Source organism: Calonectris borealis, chromosome 10 (assembly GCF_964195595.1).
Source record: "Calonectris borealis chromosome 10, bCalBor7.hap1.2, whole genome shotgun sequence".
NCBI classification, from domain to species: domain Eukaryota; kingdom Metazoa; phylum Chordata; class Aves; order Procellariiformes; family Procellariidae; genus Calonectris; species Calonectris borealis.
This window is the reverse complement of record NC_134321.1, coordinates 12980178-12997156: the sequence shown is the minus strand read 5'-3', so window position 1 is coordinate 12997156 and position 16979 is coordinate 12980178. Positions and strand designations below refer to the sequence as shown.

The following is a 16979-nucleotide window of genomic DNA, read 5'->3' as shown; positions in this document are numbered from 1 at the left end:
GCCCCTGGGGGATGCATCCCCAAAACCCTGGCTGTGCCCTCACCTGTACCCTTTTGGCTGGGTGCGCTGCTTGGTGAGCCCTGGTAAAGCACATCTGGGGCTCTCCTGGTGGCGATTTTCTCAACGCCTGAGCAAAACCGGAGGCGTATCCTTGTCCCGCTGGATGCCGAAGTTTGGTAACCTGCAATACAGCGGGAGGGAGCAGGAGCCACCGCCTCCTCCCTACCCCTCCTCCCTGCTCTTGCATGCTGGTGCCCCCCTCTCCAGCAGCACCCAGCCCCCCCATCCCCATCAGCTGTGCCCCCCAGAAACAGCTGATGCCACAGCCCCGCAGCTGCTCCCAGACCCGGATTTCACTGGGCAGCCCCTGCACCTTCCCGGTGTGGGGTGGGGGAGAGGAGTGCATCCCCCCCGAAAGCAGCTGATCCAGGAACTTCATTTTAAACCCCTCACCCTCCTTTGGAAACCGGAGAGGGGCATGCAGGCAGCAGCTGCCGGCACTGCTGGTCCCCGGGGGCATGGCTGGTGGAGGGAGGCACGTGGAGGGGCAGCCGATGTCCCCATCCCCATGCCGCCTGCTGCCTTGGGGTGAGCCCAGGCCACGTGCCGGGAGGGGCTGTGCAGGCTGGCACCTCGGGGGGGTCACTCTTCCCTGCCAGCCCCCCCCCGGCTGGACACGGAATACTCCCTTTCCGGCTGTAGGCTCGTTGGCGCGGTGTTGTGTGACGCTACCCAGCAGCTGTCACCTCTGCCCCAGGGTGGCCGGGCCGCATGGGTCCTCTGTTGCCTCTGGGAGGTGGCTGCATGGTTGGGAGGTCAGCTCTGCCAGGACCAGCTCCTCCCCTGGTTATGTTTGCTCTGTCCTGTGCCCGTTGGGCAAAATCAAAGCAGAATGCTGGGGTGTTAGCACGGCCCTGCTCCCGTGGAGGGGGGATGCACACCCACTGGTTTGGGTGCGGGAGCCCGGGGCTTCGGTGGTGCCTGAGCTGTGAGCACCAGTGGCACGGGAAGGGGAGGGTTTTGGTCCCGGGGCTGGGCTCTGCTTTCTGCACACGTCAAAACTTTTTCCTCCTCCCAACTCAGGGATGTGCTGCAGAGCTGCTCACTGGCAAGAGGATGGGCAGGAGGGGACCAGGGTGTGGGCGAAGGTGGGACAGGGACCTCGATCCGGCATCCTCTCCTCGCAGCCCCGTCTCGTCCCCCCGGCTCAGTCTCTGTCCTCGATGGACATCCCTGGGGCTGGGGGACTCTCCGCTTCCCCCAGTGAGTGTTGGGAGGGAAGGGGGGAGGCTTTGAAATGCGCTCCCGTAAATAAGCCCTTCTTTGGCGTTGCCTGTCAGTGCTGCGCGAGCCCTGTGGAACTGGAAAGGGTCCCCGTGAAAAGGCTGCGGAGCGTGTTTCAGGCAGATAAGTCCTTGCCTTTGAAGTGTGGCAGGTGGGCAAAAGCGCCCTTCTCTTGTAGCTGCTGCCAGCCACTGTGAATTAATCACAGCCCTGGACAGATAAGAGTACAAAATATGGCTGAGCACTTCTCCTGCCCAGAGGAGGGGTCTGCAGGGGACCGCTTGGCACCCAGGATGGGGGCTTGAGAGCCCGAAGGGGGGTGAGATGGAGGGCTGGGGTGGGAGAGCCCCGCGGGGGGACCGGCTGCAGGGCAGTGAAGAGCCCCCCTCTTTCCAGCGGTGGGCTTGGGGGGTGTCCCCTGCAGTGAGACCGGGTCTCTTGGTGACCCTCCACATGTGCCCCCGAGAGCTTGTTTTTGGTCCCGTGGGGAGCTGGTGGCCCACCCCAGCACCCCCAGGGCCCTGGCCAGAAACGGCCCGACCCGATATCGGGGGAGGTTTCGATGTGATCCCAAGAGCGAGATTAAGACCCAAACGAGGTCAAATGCCGTATGTCTTAAAGAACTTTTATTATCAAGAGTAAAAATTAGTAGCAATAAGATCGATCAGAACAAAGATAGAAATCAAGCAAGCATTCGGGATAGAGTTGCAAGAATAGTCACCACCATGGATCTGCGGCGTCCCGGGGGTCCAAGTCTTTCGGTGTTTCGGCGGCGGGCGGTCGTGGCGGGGTTGGCGGTGGTCGATCGCTCCACACGTTAAATCCGAAAGCAGCCTTGGCATGTCTGCAGCTGCCTTCCCTCTCCGGCTGTGCTTCCCCCCTCTCCGCCTGGCATCCCTGGCCCGCGCTGAGCTGTAAAGCCCCAACATCCGCCGCTGTCCTCCTCCGGACCCGCTGCCAGCGCTGGGTGGATGCCAGGTCACGGCTGCTGCCCTTTGTTCCTCTCATTGCCCGTCTTTCCAAAAGGCAGCCCTGGGGAGATGCTCCTCTCTGCCTTGAGCCCGTTGCTGGTGGCCATAAGGACGTCGAGAGGTTTTCCCCTTGGTGGTTTGGTGAGCAGCAGTCTGGCAGTGGTTATGGCAGTGGGGAGGTGCCTCCTCACCTGGACAAGCCTGCAGGGCATCTTGCCCAGGAGGGCAAGCGTGCTGCAATGGAAGGAGCCGTCTCTCCTCTGATGCGTTGTCTCTGCCCTCCTGGTGCTTTTGCTTCCCCTTGCCTTTCACATGGATTTCAGGTCCCAACCTTGTCTTGTACAGCTCCTCAGGGCTTCACTAGCACTGCCTGTGGTGGAGCCTGGGCCCTGCAGAAGCTTCTGGATGCTCCAGCATCATGGTTTGTAAAGGAGAGCCAAGCTTTGGAGGGCTCGAGGCAGCAGCAGGACCGGCTGGTGCTGTTGACCGGCCGTGACCCTGCACCACTGCACGCTTGTTAGCAAGGCGATGTGCTCTCCTCCAAAACCTGTATGGGATGGCAACTCCCTTCTCCAGCCAAGACAAGACCATCCCCAGGAACCCTCTCTGGGCCTCCTGAGGGAGGGCTTTGCCTCTGCCCAGCCGGGGCGTGCTGTGCGCGGTCACTCATTACACCAGGTGTCCGGGGATTGAAGCGTTGCATGCTCTCCTTTCCCTCATCGTTCCTTTGCGGGGGTCCTCCACGGCTGGCCTGGGAGGCGAGGGCCTCTCGGTAAGGTGAGACGCCTTTGCATCACCTGGCCTTGTGCTGCCTCCCCCAGCACGCTTGGCTTCTGGGGGACCAGGTCTTTAACCCTTCCCTCTTCAGAGTGAAGTTGTGCTGGGTGCTCGCCGCGTGGGGTGGGCTCCTCGCTTGGGTGGGGAGGGCGTGCGTGTGGGTTTCAGGCAGAGCAGCCTCCGGGCTTGCTTTGAGACGATGCACCCCAGCAGGGAGCTTGTAATGTCTTGCCTCTGGTCTCCTTCGTTCACTTAACGAGACAGCAGCCCGACAAGCCGGCCCTCGCTCCTGCTCCTCCACCTCGGCACGGCCTGGGGTCCAGCCGCCCCCCGGGGCTCCTGCCAGCCCCTCGCAGGAGGCAGCACCGCCGAGCCGCTGCCTGAAGCCAGCCCGAGGCAGGCAAGAGCGAGGGCAGGAATCCTGAGCGAGAAATTAGTGTGAGTAATTATTAGTATTGGGTAATTATATCAGCGTCAGGATGAGGAGAAAGGTTAATAGGTTTATTTATTTATTTATTTTCGGTAAATGTCTTTTCCCCCGGGTGGGAAGGCAGGCGGGGTGGGCAGGAAGGAGCCTGTTTCCGAGGGGGGCTGCTCTGATTAAACCGCATCCTCTCCCGCTTCCCCTGCCCCCAGCTACCCCACGGGTGCAGGGACCGGGGCGGAGTGGTCCCTCCCAGCGTCCATAAGAGATCAGATGGGAGACACCTTGTGCATCCACCACGTTATGGTCCAAACAGCCTGTCCCCTTCCCACCAGCCGGGATGAGCAGGTTCCCATCGGGCTAACCCCGCTGGAAAGGCCCTGATGCTGGGTTCCCACTTTTGCCTGCACAGCAGTGGGCACTGTGGGCAGTCGGGTTTCTCCTGGCGTGGGATGATGTTCAGGTCTGCTGGTGATCTCCTGGTGCTGGGGAAGAGCGACAGGATGGGTTTGCCTACACGAGCTAACTTGAAAACTCCCTTGTGCCCTGCCTTTTGGCCAACCAGAAAACAACTTGATCGCTAGGTCTTCCAAATTTCATTTTCCTGAATCCCAAACCTGCCTATAGAGCATCCTTAGTGGGAGGAGAGGTGCGGGAGGGAAGGGTTCCTGCGTGTGCATGCCTGGGGTGTCCCCGTACCCCCCACCGGCAGAGCCTGACGTGTGCCAGGCTGGCCTCCAGCCCTGTTTGACTACCGGGAGTATTTTTAGGTTCTTCCTGGAGCCTCAAATTAACTGGAAGTGCTTCACGTCTGTTGTTTTTTTAATACATCTCTTTCTCTTTCCCAGCACCGCGCAGTGCAATAATGTAATGGGGAAATTACCCCGCTAGTTAAAAATTACTGCCAGCGCGACATCCAGCCATAGATCTATTTTAGAACCAGGGTAAAACTCTATCGATTCTTCTGTGCCGCAACTGCGGCCCATAAAAGGGTTGGAAAGGTGCATTTGTCACGTTGCCGTAGCAAGGAGGGGAGACAGTGCCTCGCTGGGGAGGGGGGATGCTCCCTGTTACCCTCCTCTGGAGAGCTGGCCAGGACTTTGTAGGGGAGAAGCTGAGAGCCAGGAGGGGAGCGACCTGGGAGGGGATGTGGGGGGGGGCAGGGTTGGGTCCTGGGGATGATCCTGGGTACCACTGGGCAAGGGGTACCGCAGTGCCATGTGGCCCTGTAACCTCAGGTGTCTGGGGCTTGACCTCCTCTGATGTTTGGAGTAGGAGCAGATGTGGTCCTGGACCGAAAGACTCACACCCCCAAAGGGCAGGCAGAGGCTTTAGGACGGGCTTTCGGCATCTCCGGGTTCCCCAGCCCACAGTGGTACCCGGGGCGGGGGTGATGGGGAGCAGAGTCTGAGTGGGTGTCTGGCAAAGGATGGTGAGAAGGCGGGTAAGTACCAGCACCAGTTTGAGTTATGGAGAAGGCTCTTCAGTCCTGCGGCAGGACGTACAGGGGGTTTTGGGCTGTGCCGTGGGCTCTCAAGAGTTAGCCTGGCCCTGCAAGCCTGGTCGCCATGGCCCTCAGGGAGAGGGCGGCCCCTTTGCTCACTGCTGTGCAGGACTCATCGCTCTCTGGTTGCTCAGGGGTCTCTTTCTTAATTAAATACATTTGTTTTGTAAAACTGCCTAAAAATAATCCGGGGCTGGTGCATGCAGGAGGCTGGCGGTGAATCAAAGGCGCCGCTCTAATTAAACGGGCCCCGGTTTGTTTGTGAGCCGCATACATTTCCATGCTAATCAGCTGCACACCAGGATCCTGCTTTCCCGGCCCCGTATCCTCCTGATTGGGAACTATGCAAATGCCGGCGGTGATTTATTGCACGAGGGGGACGAAGCGGCTGGGATGCTAGGGTGGCTGCCGTGGGGGGCACAAGGGCTTGGGCATGGCGGTGCCGGGCCGTGGGAGTGGGTGTGATGATCAGGGCAAGGCTGTAGGATGCGTTTTGCGGGGTGCTTCAGAGCAGTGGATTTGGCCCTGTGCAGCAGGCGGATACTGAGTCCTGCGGATGCGGGTGCTGGACCGGCTCCCCGCGTGTGCCGGCAGCAGTGTGGAGCTGATCCCGGGCAGCGTTTGCTCTGTCTCGCTGGGCGAACTGCTTCTCCGCCTGCCGCTGGATTTTTTGCAGAATGTGCTGCTCTCATGGCCCACATCCCATCCCATCCCATCCCATCCGAGCAGACCAGACCCACTGGGCCATTTCCCTGGCACTCTCTCCCCTGAGGCTGCCCCATGCTGGGGGACAGCCCAAATCTGGGGGTATCGCAAGCGATGGCATTAGCAGGAAGCGTCTCTCGCTCGCGGAGGTGGCAATCAGGTTACTGCAAGTAGCGCAGCCGAGTTTAGCTCCTGCTTGGTGGGTGCCTCCAGCCCCGTGGTGGCTCCTGATGTGGTTATCGCTGGTACAGCCAGAAACCAGCGTACTTAGGAAGAGCTTTAACGTAATTTGAGCCGTAAGGGGATTAAAGCCTTCGCCACGTTCCTGCTAAAGGAACAAAGGCGCTTTCTGAACCTCTGTTGACCCTCAGCTTCCTTGAGACCCTCTTGACTTGCCCGGTCATGAGCTCAATCGTTTCCTCTGATGGATGGGGCAACGGGAGTCCTGCCTGCGTGCACAGCAGCATCCTGCCCAGCCGGGGCTTGGTGCGGTGCGGTGTGCAAGCCGCTTTCGGTACTGCTGTGGCAAGACGGGGTTTGCTGCTTTGCTGCAAGCTGAGGGCTCGTCGGTGCCATGCTGCAAGTTGGAGGGGCTTTGGGGCTGAGCAGCCGTGGGGGAAGCAGGGCAGCACATAGAGGGGTGCAGTGTGAGAACCACGGATGTGGCTTCCCTCTCTGGAGAGAGGTGAACACCATCAGCATAAGAATGGTGCAAATGCACCAGACATGCAAAAAAGGGAAGAAAACATTGCAGTTTGGTCTTCTGGAAAGGGTTGGGATGTTTGCAGAGCAGCTGTTACTTCGCCGTGCTGCAGTGGCTGTGGCATAGCCACACTGGCATGGGACGGAGGAGTGGCATCCCTAACGGAGCACATTCCCCATCCCACTCCCTGGGTGGGGGTGAGGTGCACATGGGACCATGCTCACCCCACCTTGCTCTCCCTGCAGATCCTGGTGGACTTGCCAGCTGAGAGGAAGCACCAAGCGCTGCAGTATGAGAACGTCGTGGCCCATGAGGGCAGCTCCATCCTGCGAGACCTGGTGCTGAGCCCTGACCGCCAGCACATCTACGCCATGACCGAGAAACAGGTAAGGGGAGGGGACGGCAGCCCCTCCACTCTCCTGACTTGGTAGCCCACATTGCAGCCCCAGCCTGCAGTCCCGTGTGCTGGGAAGCCTTTCGGGCAGCTCCCCGGCAGGGTCTGGCCCTTGCTTCCTGGGGTCGGGGCTGCCTGGGGACTCCTGTCCCAGGGCATGGAGGCAGCTCCTCCCTGCTGCTCTCTGCAAAAACACTGCCCCGAGGCACTGACTCTGTGGCTCCTCCTCTCCTCGCTGGGGCCGTGTCCCAGGCATTAATTGTTAGCAGCAGCTGCTTGAAATCCCAGTGGTCCCCAGGGACCGAGGGCTGCCTGACCCTTCCTGGCCATAAACCTCTTCCCTGCTCTGGCCATCCCCTGCGGAGTGGGGTTTTTGCAGGTTAACAGAAGCTCCTTGTTCTGAACGGCTTTTTCTGCTCTGGGGCAGCTGCTTTCGCACCTTGGGGTGGAAGGGACGGTGCCCCCAGACCCCGGTGGGCGCACCTCAGTCCCTGCCTCTGCTCCTGCTGAGCCAACCGGAGGTACAGAACTGATCCGGATCCGCCACTGCCATCCTGGCAGTGCGGTCGGGGCTCACGATAAGAAGTTTTGGTTGGCTTTGTGAGCATTTGCGTGATCCCTGACCTGCCAGAGAGCCTGCTGGTGTGAGTTCATCCACCCACAGGCTGCGTTGAAGCAGGTGAAGCAGGTTCATGCCATGGCGGTGGCACTTTTTGGATCTGGTGTCAGCAAGGATGCATGCCGTGCCCAGTGGGGTGATGCATGGTGGCCATGCTGGGACGTGCTGGGTGTGCCTGCGTCTCGCAGCATCTCTACTCCTCTGCCCAGGAGAGGTGTGTGCAGGTCGGACTGCAGTAGAGCTCAGAGTGTAACAGGTCTCCTGGCCGCCAGCCCGGGGGCTTGGGAGGGGGAAGGATGCTGGAGTAGGGCCGTGGGTTTGTCTAGACAGCCCCATGGGGACAGCAGAGCCTTTTCCCTCCTCCTCCCAGCGCCTGTCTCTGGTTTCTGCTCTGCTGCAGGAAACCCGCGGCTTCCCAGGCGAGGCAGAAACTGGTTTGGACTCCTCTGTGTTTCTGTCCCAGGCCTGGCTCAGCTAAGCCTCCCCTCTGCGGGGGAGATGTTGGAGACGTGGTTGCGGGAGGGGGGGTTACCCCGAGCTGGACTGGGGATCTCCCCCAAGGGCCAGCACTGTTGCTGGGAGCTGGCACACGCCTGTGCAGGGTCTGCCTGGGGGGGACCCCTTGCCGACCCCCTCGCCACCGCCTGCCTGAAGTGATGTGGGGGACAAACAAATGGGAACGCTACCGGCATCCTCATCGGTGTGCAAACCGAAGGGTATGGTTGGCCTTATCCCAACCCTGGAGGCATCACGCTGAGCCTGTCCCCTGCTGGGCTGGGAGGAGGGAGAGCGCGCCCTGGGTAGCGCTTCTAGCCTTCGGTAGAGAAGTTTGCAAATTTTAATTAATGAGTGAGTCCTGCCCTGTGGGAGCAGTGGGGAAACTGAGGCATGAGTGTGGCAGGCGCAAGCAGCTGCTTGGTGCTGCCGGCTCCTCGCGGCGGGCGAGCAGGCAGCTCCATGCACCCCCTCCCCATCCCCTCTCCTTAATAAAACCCACTCTCTTTCCTACTACGGCTCGGTGTTATCAGAGTGCTGGTGGAAAGTAATTAAATGAACAGTTGTAACAGAGCTCGAAGGGCTTGGAGAACGAGGGGATTTTAATCAAATCTGGAGGAGCAATTAATAAAGGACCGGTAACCCTTTCGGAGAAGGGCTGCGGCAGCTGTGGGTGCCTGGCCAGCACTGGGAGCCGGTGCGGGGGCTGAGCCGGCACAGCCCGCTCCCACAATCCTGCAAAGATGCAACGGTGGAAGGAGCGTGGTTGGGGTAAAAGCCTCCCTGGCGTGGAGGTGTTGCCTGCAAATGTGCTGCCCGGGCTCGGGAGAGGACGGGGCGATGGTAGGGGGCTCAGCCTGCTCCCTACTGCTGGCTCCTCTCTAACGGGCCAGGGTGAGTCTGTGCTGGGTCCCTCTCTGCGAGGTCTAGGTGTGGGCACAGCAGGGAAACACGCAGCCCGTCCTCCTTCACTCCCTGCCTGTTCCCTGCAGGTGACGCGGGTGCCGGTGGAGAGCTGCGAGCAGTACGAGAGCTGCGAGCTGTGCCTGGGCTCCCGGGACCCCCACTGTGGCTGGTGCGTCCTCCACAACGTGTAAGTACCGCAGGATCGTCCCTGGGGCCACGCCAGCGAACCATGGTTGGCAAACGGTGTCTGTCCCCACTGCTGGTCTCCTTGGGGACATCCCTCCCGGACTTTGGCTCCAAAATGTGGGGGGATGGAGCGGTCCAAGGGGTCTGTCATCCCTTCCCGCAGTGCCCAGGCTGTGCTTATGAGCACCCATGCGTGGTGAGGCTGCCGGCAGGGCCCACTAATTCTGCCCATGGGCTCCTGAGTTTGGCATCCTTGTGCCAATAAGAAAAACTGAATATTAAAAAAACCCCAGAAGTCCCAGTGCTGGCACCAGGGGAAAGCAGAGCTCCCGTATGGGCCTTGGGCACCCAAGGTCCCTAGCTGGGCGTCACCTCCGTGCCAAAGGGTCTGTTTGCCATGGTGTCAGCCCAGAGCCGCACAGGACCCCGAGGGATTCTCCTCCTCACCATGGTGGTTTCATCCCCCTCCAGATGCTCGCGCAAGGACCGGTGCGAGCGGGCAGACGAGCCCCAGCGCTTCGCCTCCGACCTGCAGCAGTGCGTCCAGCTCACCGTCCAGCCGAAGAACATCTCGGTCACCATGTCGGAGGTCCCGGTAAGCCACCTCTGCTGCCCGCGGACCCCCCCAGCCACCTCCAGACCCTCTGGAGGTGACGGCTGGGGAGGCGGCAATTAAAAATAACTAATGAGGACACAACAAATAGGGAGGAAAGGGAAGAGAGGTCTGAGACAAAGTGCAGGGTATTGATGAAGGCTGGCCTATTGATGGAGATAATAAACCAGTTGATGATCATTTAGAAAAGACATAAGCAAGCAATAAATATTTCTCCATAATACAAACAACAGCACCAGAGTTGCCGTTCATAGGCCAGCGATCCATCTAGCTCAATAGCCTGTCTCTGACCCTGGCCTGCAGTAGATATTTTGGGATGAGACTTCAATGCACAACCCGCTGCTCTCTCTGTGCAGACAGAAAGGATGATGGGCTTCCCCGAAGTATTTTCCAGGCCATTAGCACTGTGAAGAGAATACGAAACAGTGTGTACTAGCAATAAAGTTTTGAAAACTGCCACATCTGGATATCTGGCACTCAGGAGTCCTAAAAGAGTTGGTCGAGGAGTTCCATGGCCTGTGGATATATGTAATAATATGACTTTGTAATAAATAAGTGAATGTTGAGAAAAGCCCAGGAACCAGAAAAGGTGCTCTTTTTTCTGCCCAGATGCAGAAAGAACCAAATGGTCAGAGTCCCCTTAGTTTGATGTCAGGTTTAGAAAAACTAAAGGAAAAAAATGGGTGCAGGATACAACCGATGAAGAATTAAGGATGGGAATGTAATTAATGCCAGTCAACGCGGTTTTACGTCAAACAAACCACATTTTGTTCTTTGATGAAATTATGACTTGAATTAGAAGAGGGACTGTGGGGATGTGATGTCTTTAGGTTCTACAATGCATTTGACTCGGTACAACACAATGTTCTGATTAAAAATTAGCATTATACAATATTGATAAAGCACGTGTTAAGTGGATTAAGAACTGGTTCTGTGGCAGATCTCAAAAAGTCCTCGTCAGGGGGGAATTGTCAGCGGATGGAGACGGTTTGGAAAGCGCTTCTGCACGCGGTAACGTGGAGATAAATGCGAGATGGCTGCGGATGGGATCTGCGGAGGATGCTGAGGCTGGGGGTGTACGGGGTGAGATTCCCCTGCAGAGCAGCTGGGTCTGAGTGGGGCTGGTTTAGCAGAGAAAGCGGGGTTTGGTATTGCCAAGTCTGTGAAGTTAGACGTAGAGGGAGAAGACAGACATTTGCCTGGTGTCCTGGAAAGCGGTGCCGGGGCCGAGCCCTCGCTGCAGGGCTGTCGATGCTCCTTGGCCGAGGCCGGGAGCTGGGCGGCGTCTTCGCCTCCCGGGTGGTTATCTCCCCGAGCGATGGCAGGGTGCTGCGCGGAGGTCTGGTGCGGTCGAGGTGGGAATGCTGTGCTCAGGCGGGAGTCCAGCTTTTAAAGGGGGAGGCTGAAAGCCTCCCGTAAACATCATGTAAATGAGTTGAAGGCTGGAGAAAATGCCTTGCAGTGAGAGACTTCCAGAGCTCAATCTGCTTAGCTTATCAAAAAGAAGATTAAGAGGTGACTTGATTACAGAGTACAAGTGCCTTTACAAGGAGCAAATATCAGGGACTAAAGGGCTTTTTAATCTATCAAGTAAAGGCATAACAAGAACTAATGGCTGGAAGCTGCGAAAAATTCAAATTAGAAATAAGGCAAGCGTTTTGTAAAGTGAGAACTGCTGACCCCAGGAATGACTTTGCGAAGGAAGAGGTGGATTCCTCCCCTCCTCGGCTCTGCCGGAGCGGATGCCTTTCCGTGAAATACTCTTTAGCCCAGTGCTGTGCCTGGTCTCTGCAGAGGTGAGGCGTAATGGCTTGTGGTACAGTGAGGGCAGAGGATGGGAGGCTGTGAGTCATTCCGTCTTTTAACTCATTTAAATCCTTGTTCCGTGCCTGAATGGGGAGATCTGTGGATAGGGCTTGCTGGCAAAAGTCTGGAGCAGGTCTCCCCACCACATGTGGGTGGCGGAGGAAGGATTGCACCCCTGGTCTTTTCTGTTGGCTGGACTTAACACAGAACAGAGACGGAGGAGTCTTTTTTGCTAGTTTTCTGTGTTGATGCTCTTGCCTCTCCTCCCCAGCTGGTCCTGCAGGCCTGGAACGTCCCAGACCTCTCAGCGGGAGTCAACTGCTCCTTCGAAGACTTCACCGAGTCCGAGAGCCGCATTGAAGATGGGAAGATCTACTGCAGCTCTCCCTCTGCCAAGGATGTCATCCCCATCACCAGGGGCCGCGGTGAGCTTGTGCCCTGGGGTGGGAAGAAAGCCCGAGACAAACCTTTTCCCCCTTGTTGCCCACAGCCAGATGTGGAGGAGGACAGTCCTCCCATGACAGCAACCCCTGGCCCCCGAGCAGGACCAGAGTTGGGTTCTCGGGGTGTAGGAGGACATTGCTGCTTACGAGGGACTGGTCCTTGCTCTCTTCCAGGCCATGGGCACAGCTACTTGCTGACACTCTAGTGGTCTGTGCGCCAGTCCTGGGCACCCTGGCCTCATTGCCACCTGTGGACCATTCCTGGGCAGATGTGCTGTAGGTGGCCATGGGCTCTAGCACATTCTGCTGACCCCAGAACTGTTAAGCTCCTCTCCAGTACCACTACAACCCAAGGCACTTGCCTCCAAGCCAGCAGGTTGCAGTTAGCTATAGGGGCTCAGAGCTGTACTTGGGCTCTGCTGGCCTGTTTGGTGGCTGAGTGGGAGTGGGTGAACACTCTATTTTTATTGCCAGATTCAGGGGATTTTGTTAGTTAACTGGGCTGAGTGGTGATGCCCAGCTCCCTCCAGCCCATCACAAGCCTTGGGCTGAATGCCGGGCCGTGCACTGTGTCCTTTCTGATGCCTTTTTCTGTCTGGGTCTCTGCCAGGGGACAAGCGAGTGGTGAAGCTCTACCTGAAATCTAAGGAGACGGGGAAGAAGTTTGCTTCTGTGGATTTTGTTTTCTACAACTGCAGCGTCCATCAGTCGTAAGTGGCTTGGGCTTCGTGAGAGTGCTCCGGGAAGAGATTGGTGGGGCAATGTGAGACTGGGAGAGAGACATCTCAGCTTTGTGGGTGCTGATGTTGCAAGAGGAAAGGGCAGTCGAGTATAGTGGCGCTTGCAGTGAGAAACCTCCTCCTTTTGCCCTTGTAAACTGGGACGGTGACCAGAGCACCCACAGTTGGTTTGGGCGTGTGGGAACGTGTAGCATCAGGGCAGAACCTCACTTAAAAACAGGGCTTTGGGTTTGGCAAAGCTTTGGAAGAAAAAGCGAGTTTACTGCATTGCAGACTGTAGCAATCCATGTGACCGAGAATGCCAAGCATCTTGTTATTCCTGGAAACAGTTAATAGGAGTGACTTGGCGACGCAAAAGGAGAAGCCTGTGTTTTCCTGCAGCGGTACCTGCTTCCCAGGCTTGCTGGAGAGCGAGCTGGAAAGTTACAGCAACATGGGATGGAACATGCTGCATGTCCTGAGGTGTTTATCCAAGAATTTCCTAACTGGAAGTAATTGTGAATTTGCTTTCTTGTCAGACTGCCTTGAAATCTACTCCACGTAGGGGTTTTTAGGCGGTTTGAGGTATGCATGTGATAAAATAGAGGAGGTGTGGATTTGATGTGCTGTCTAAGCAGGGTGTCTAAAGACTCTGACAGCGAGCTCCTGCTGAGGAGCTGCGGACGGTGAGCTTGAGTGGCGGGGAGATGGCTCTGCTGTGGGAACGTCGGAAAAGATGCTGGGGTGTGTTTGGGCAAAGAATTTGGAGCTCAAGAATGCGAGCGATTTCATTACCCTGCCAGAAACTTCCCATGGATGGTGGTGCTCCGGCTGATCAGTAATTATAGATAAGCAAATGCAGAGTGATCTCCTTTGGACGGCTGTTTGCAAAGTGTCTAAGCTGGCTTGGGGGCTCTGCTGCAGATGGCTCCTCCAAAGCCTGTTCGGCACACGAGCTGGGTTTTCCTCTTTGATTAGGGAAAAGCAGGTGGGATGCAGGTGCCCCGGCTGGGTACCTGCAGCGAGCTCCGAGGGGGATGTGTCAGAGGAGAGCCCTTGCAAACCTCATGCATCGCTGGGATTTCTGCCCTGCCCGCTCTTTGCACGGGCAGCGGGTCTCGGCTCCTGGGAGCGCAGCGCCGGCGAGGGAGGAGAGAGTTTGCAAACTTGACTTTCTCCCTCACCTTGACTCCCGAGATGAGCTTTGTCTCCCTTCACGTCGTGTGGTTTCAATAACATTAGCTCAGCTTTGGCTCAGGCTGGCTGCATGTCATTATTTTGCAAATCAAAAAGCAGATGTGACTTTTATTTTCCTAAATGAAAGAAAGAAGACTTTTAAGTACAAATGGCATCGGATTCGGTCCAATCGGGGCTCCAGCATTTTGGTCCAGCGGGAAGAGGTGGTGAGGGAATTGGCATTTTATTTTATGTGCCTGACACAGGAGGGGAAAAAAAAACCACCAACTCCCCCCAACAAACCTACAACAAAGAGCCCTGACTGATTTATTACTGCGTTGATGTTTAATTTTGGATGCATTATTTAAAAAGGCTAATTATGGTAGCATTAATATTTATGGGCTCGGGTTGGAGCTGATAGAAAAGTCCGTGTTCTAGGCTGGTGAACATTATTATTATTATTTTCTTTACGTCAAGAATTTTAGGGTTTGGAGGCAGTTTTAACTATGTGACCTGTAGCCAAAGAGCATGACAATACCTAGGATGATGCAATACTTTTAAATACCATTTGCAGACAGGCGTCTTTAATGGATCTCTTCGGAGTTAATAGCCTTTCAGATCCAGGTTTCATATTTTGTGGAGGAAAATCTATATGTCAGCCTGATAAATTCTGTATTAGGAACAATATGCTTTTCCACGAGGCTAATGTTTTTCCTGTGGAGATCTCTGATCACTGTGCATTACATTTTCTTTTTATATTTGGGCGACTTTGCTTAGTTGGGAGCCAGAGGCCTGCGTGTTGAATCATTTCTCAGCTGAGGACGAAATGTTTAGGTGAGATTTTTCAGATGGCTGTGGTGAGGTTGGAGGATTATAAGGCAGCTCTTCGCCCATGTAAGCTGGGGTAGCTCCAGGGAAACCAACACAGCTCCACCGTGTACACAGGGGAGGGGCTGACCCTTCTTATTTTCAGCAGATGCCTGGAAAGGCAGCAGCAAATCACGCCGCTAAAGCCGTTTCGCAGGCTGTGGGGCTGACCCTGCTGCTGTGCGAGCATCCCGGCTCTCTTGTTTCCCACCGCCCTGCAAAACTCTTCTTCCCATGCGTTTTCAAGGACTGCTGGAACCAGCCTGGTCCAGGGAGGGGTTGCAAAAGGGAAGATATGTCTAACCACTTCTACAGGGAAGGAGGGGTACAGAGGAGGTTGTGCTGCCCCTATATTTGGCTTGTGACGGTCAAGGCCAAGGGGACGCCTTCCAGGTGGAGCCCTGTTGCTGTCCCGTCTGTTATTGCAGGGCTTTATAGAGTCACCTGGTGCGACGGGACTGTCCCCATCACAGACCAGCATCACTGGCTCCTGGGGTACTTCTCTGTGCGGGGTCCCTAGAACCCCTGGTCTGGGACTCGCACCCTCTCTGGGGCTCCATTCCTTGCTCCAGCAGGGTCACCTGGCAAGCTTCTGGGGACCCAGCTTGGTGTACTGCACCTTGGCAGCCTCGGGGCTCCTGGGAGGCTCGAGCAGGCGTTTCCAGGCAGTGGCATCTTCTGGGCATCTTGCTCGTGAAGGTTTGCATATCAGGCAGGAGATGTTTCTGGCTGAGCTGTGAGAGATGCATCGAACAGGGGAGTGGAAACCTGGAGGTCGATACAGAAAAATGGGTCCTTTGCAAAGGGGGACGTGGGTGGCTGAGGATTGCTGCCAGCCCATGGAGGGGGGAACAGGGCTGCCCACACAGGCTCAGCTCCTGGGGACAGACTGTGGTTCCTGCGGTGGAGGACGGGATGGAAAACCCTATGGCGGGGACCGGGGAGGGTTCCCTTGGGGGTTTCCTATGGGGCATTGATCAAGCGCAGGCATTTAAAGACTGCTCGGCGCCTTTGATCGTCTAATGAATCAGCCCGTGTCCAGCGCGTGCGCAGGCAGATGTTGAGGTCGTCTTTGTCAGCGTTAAACTCCCTCTTCAAAGCATTCGTGGGGAAATGAGTCCCTTTTCAAGATAAAGACGTAACACCAGGCTCCCTGCCTGCCTCCGGCAGAGCCCGCGCTCGCTGTGAGGTGGGCGAGTGGGGAATCCTCATGGAAAGCCAGCGAGCAATTCCAGGGAATACCAAGATGTATTTCTTCCCACTATATCCGTGTTTGCTCTCTGGATTTCTCCTCTGGAAAATGGGAGGACTTCTTCTGTGGTTTGGCTTTTTGGAGAGGCGGAAAATCACAGGTCAGCAGGTCTGATGCTGAGAAGGGATCTGAGCAGCCTGGAAACTGTGCTGGTGCGTGCCCGCGCTGTGTCTCCTCTCTGGGAGGTGGTCGTGATGGTACCAGCCTCGTGGTTGTGCCTGGCTGCAGTGACGGTTGTGGCACCTGGGTCCCATCAGTGGCAGGGTGTTGAATTTCTCTGAGGCTGGAGCAAGGGGCAGAGGTGCCAAGTGGCTCTAGCTCCTCCTGGCCAGAGAGATGTGACTCTGCCGTCACCCTGTCCCACAGGGCAGGCTTTCCCTATAAGCCTCCATTAAGTAAATGGGATTTTAATGCATGGCCCCGGGGGCTGGGAGCAGGGCTGGGCTGCTCTGGTGGCCGAGGCACCCAGTGGCACCCGTGGGATGATGCCAGCCCTCGTGCCGCTGGGCTCCTTGCTGCAGCCCTTCTGGCTGGCCACGTCCCGGGCTGCCCGCACACAGCGCGGCTGCTTCTCCGCTGGCCCAGCGCTGCTTGTTTCCAGATGCTTACAGATGCTTTCTTTTCGAAGACATGGACAGATGGCTGCAAGCGGTAGAGTGAGTGTATCTGAGTCGGCACGGCTGAGCTGCGAGGCAGTAACGGATCCCTGCGTACTCCTGCGCTGGGGCAGGTGGAAAATCCTGTAGGATGGCCCCAGAGACCGCTCGGGATAACCTGGTTTATGTCATGTTTGTCGTGAAGGAGGAGGGCTGGTGCAGCCTGGTGTTGTGTTTCAGTGAGGGGAGGCGGCTGAAGGTGTTTCAAGTGAATTACATGTTTCTGGCCATCTTAAAAATCAGGGCCTGATTCTGCATCCTCCAGCCAGCCCTGGACCACCCTGCAGCAGGTCTGCGTGCCCAACCCCTACCCTGAGAGTAGGGCCCTTGGCAAAACCCAGCAGGGGTGGAAAAGCATCGGGCTGGCATGAAAGGAAGGGCAGAAACGGATTGAGATGGGCAGGGATGAAGGGAGGCGAGAGCTGATCTCCCGCCCTGTGGCTCTCCTGGCTTTGGGTCTGGGCACCAGTCGGTAAGGG

At 57.0% G+C, this 16979-nt stretch overlaps 1 protein-coding gene across 1 annotated transcript in view; it reads left to right on the top strand.

The window, feature by feature from the left end:
- The window catches only part of PLXNA1 (plexin A1), a 106569-nt gene that overhangs the window by 30933 nt on the left and 58657 nt on the right, over window positions 1–16979 (top strand). The window contains exons 3-7 of the mRNA XM_075158888.1: window positions 6614–6754; window positions 8869–8969; window positions 9440–9563; window positions 11659–11812; window positions 12441–12540. Of these exons, the coding sequence (XP_075014989.1) occupies window positions 6614–6754; window positions 8869–8969; window positions 9440–9563; window positions 11659–11812; window positions 12441–12540 (620 nt within the window). The remainder of the gene's footprint in view (window positions 1–6613; window positions 6755–8868; window positions 8970–9439; window positions 9564–11658; window positions 11813–12440; window positions 12541–16979) is intronic.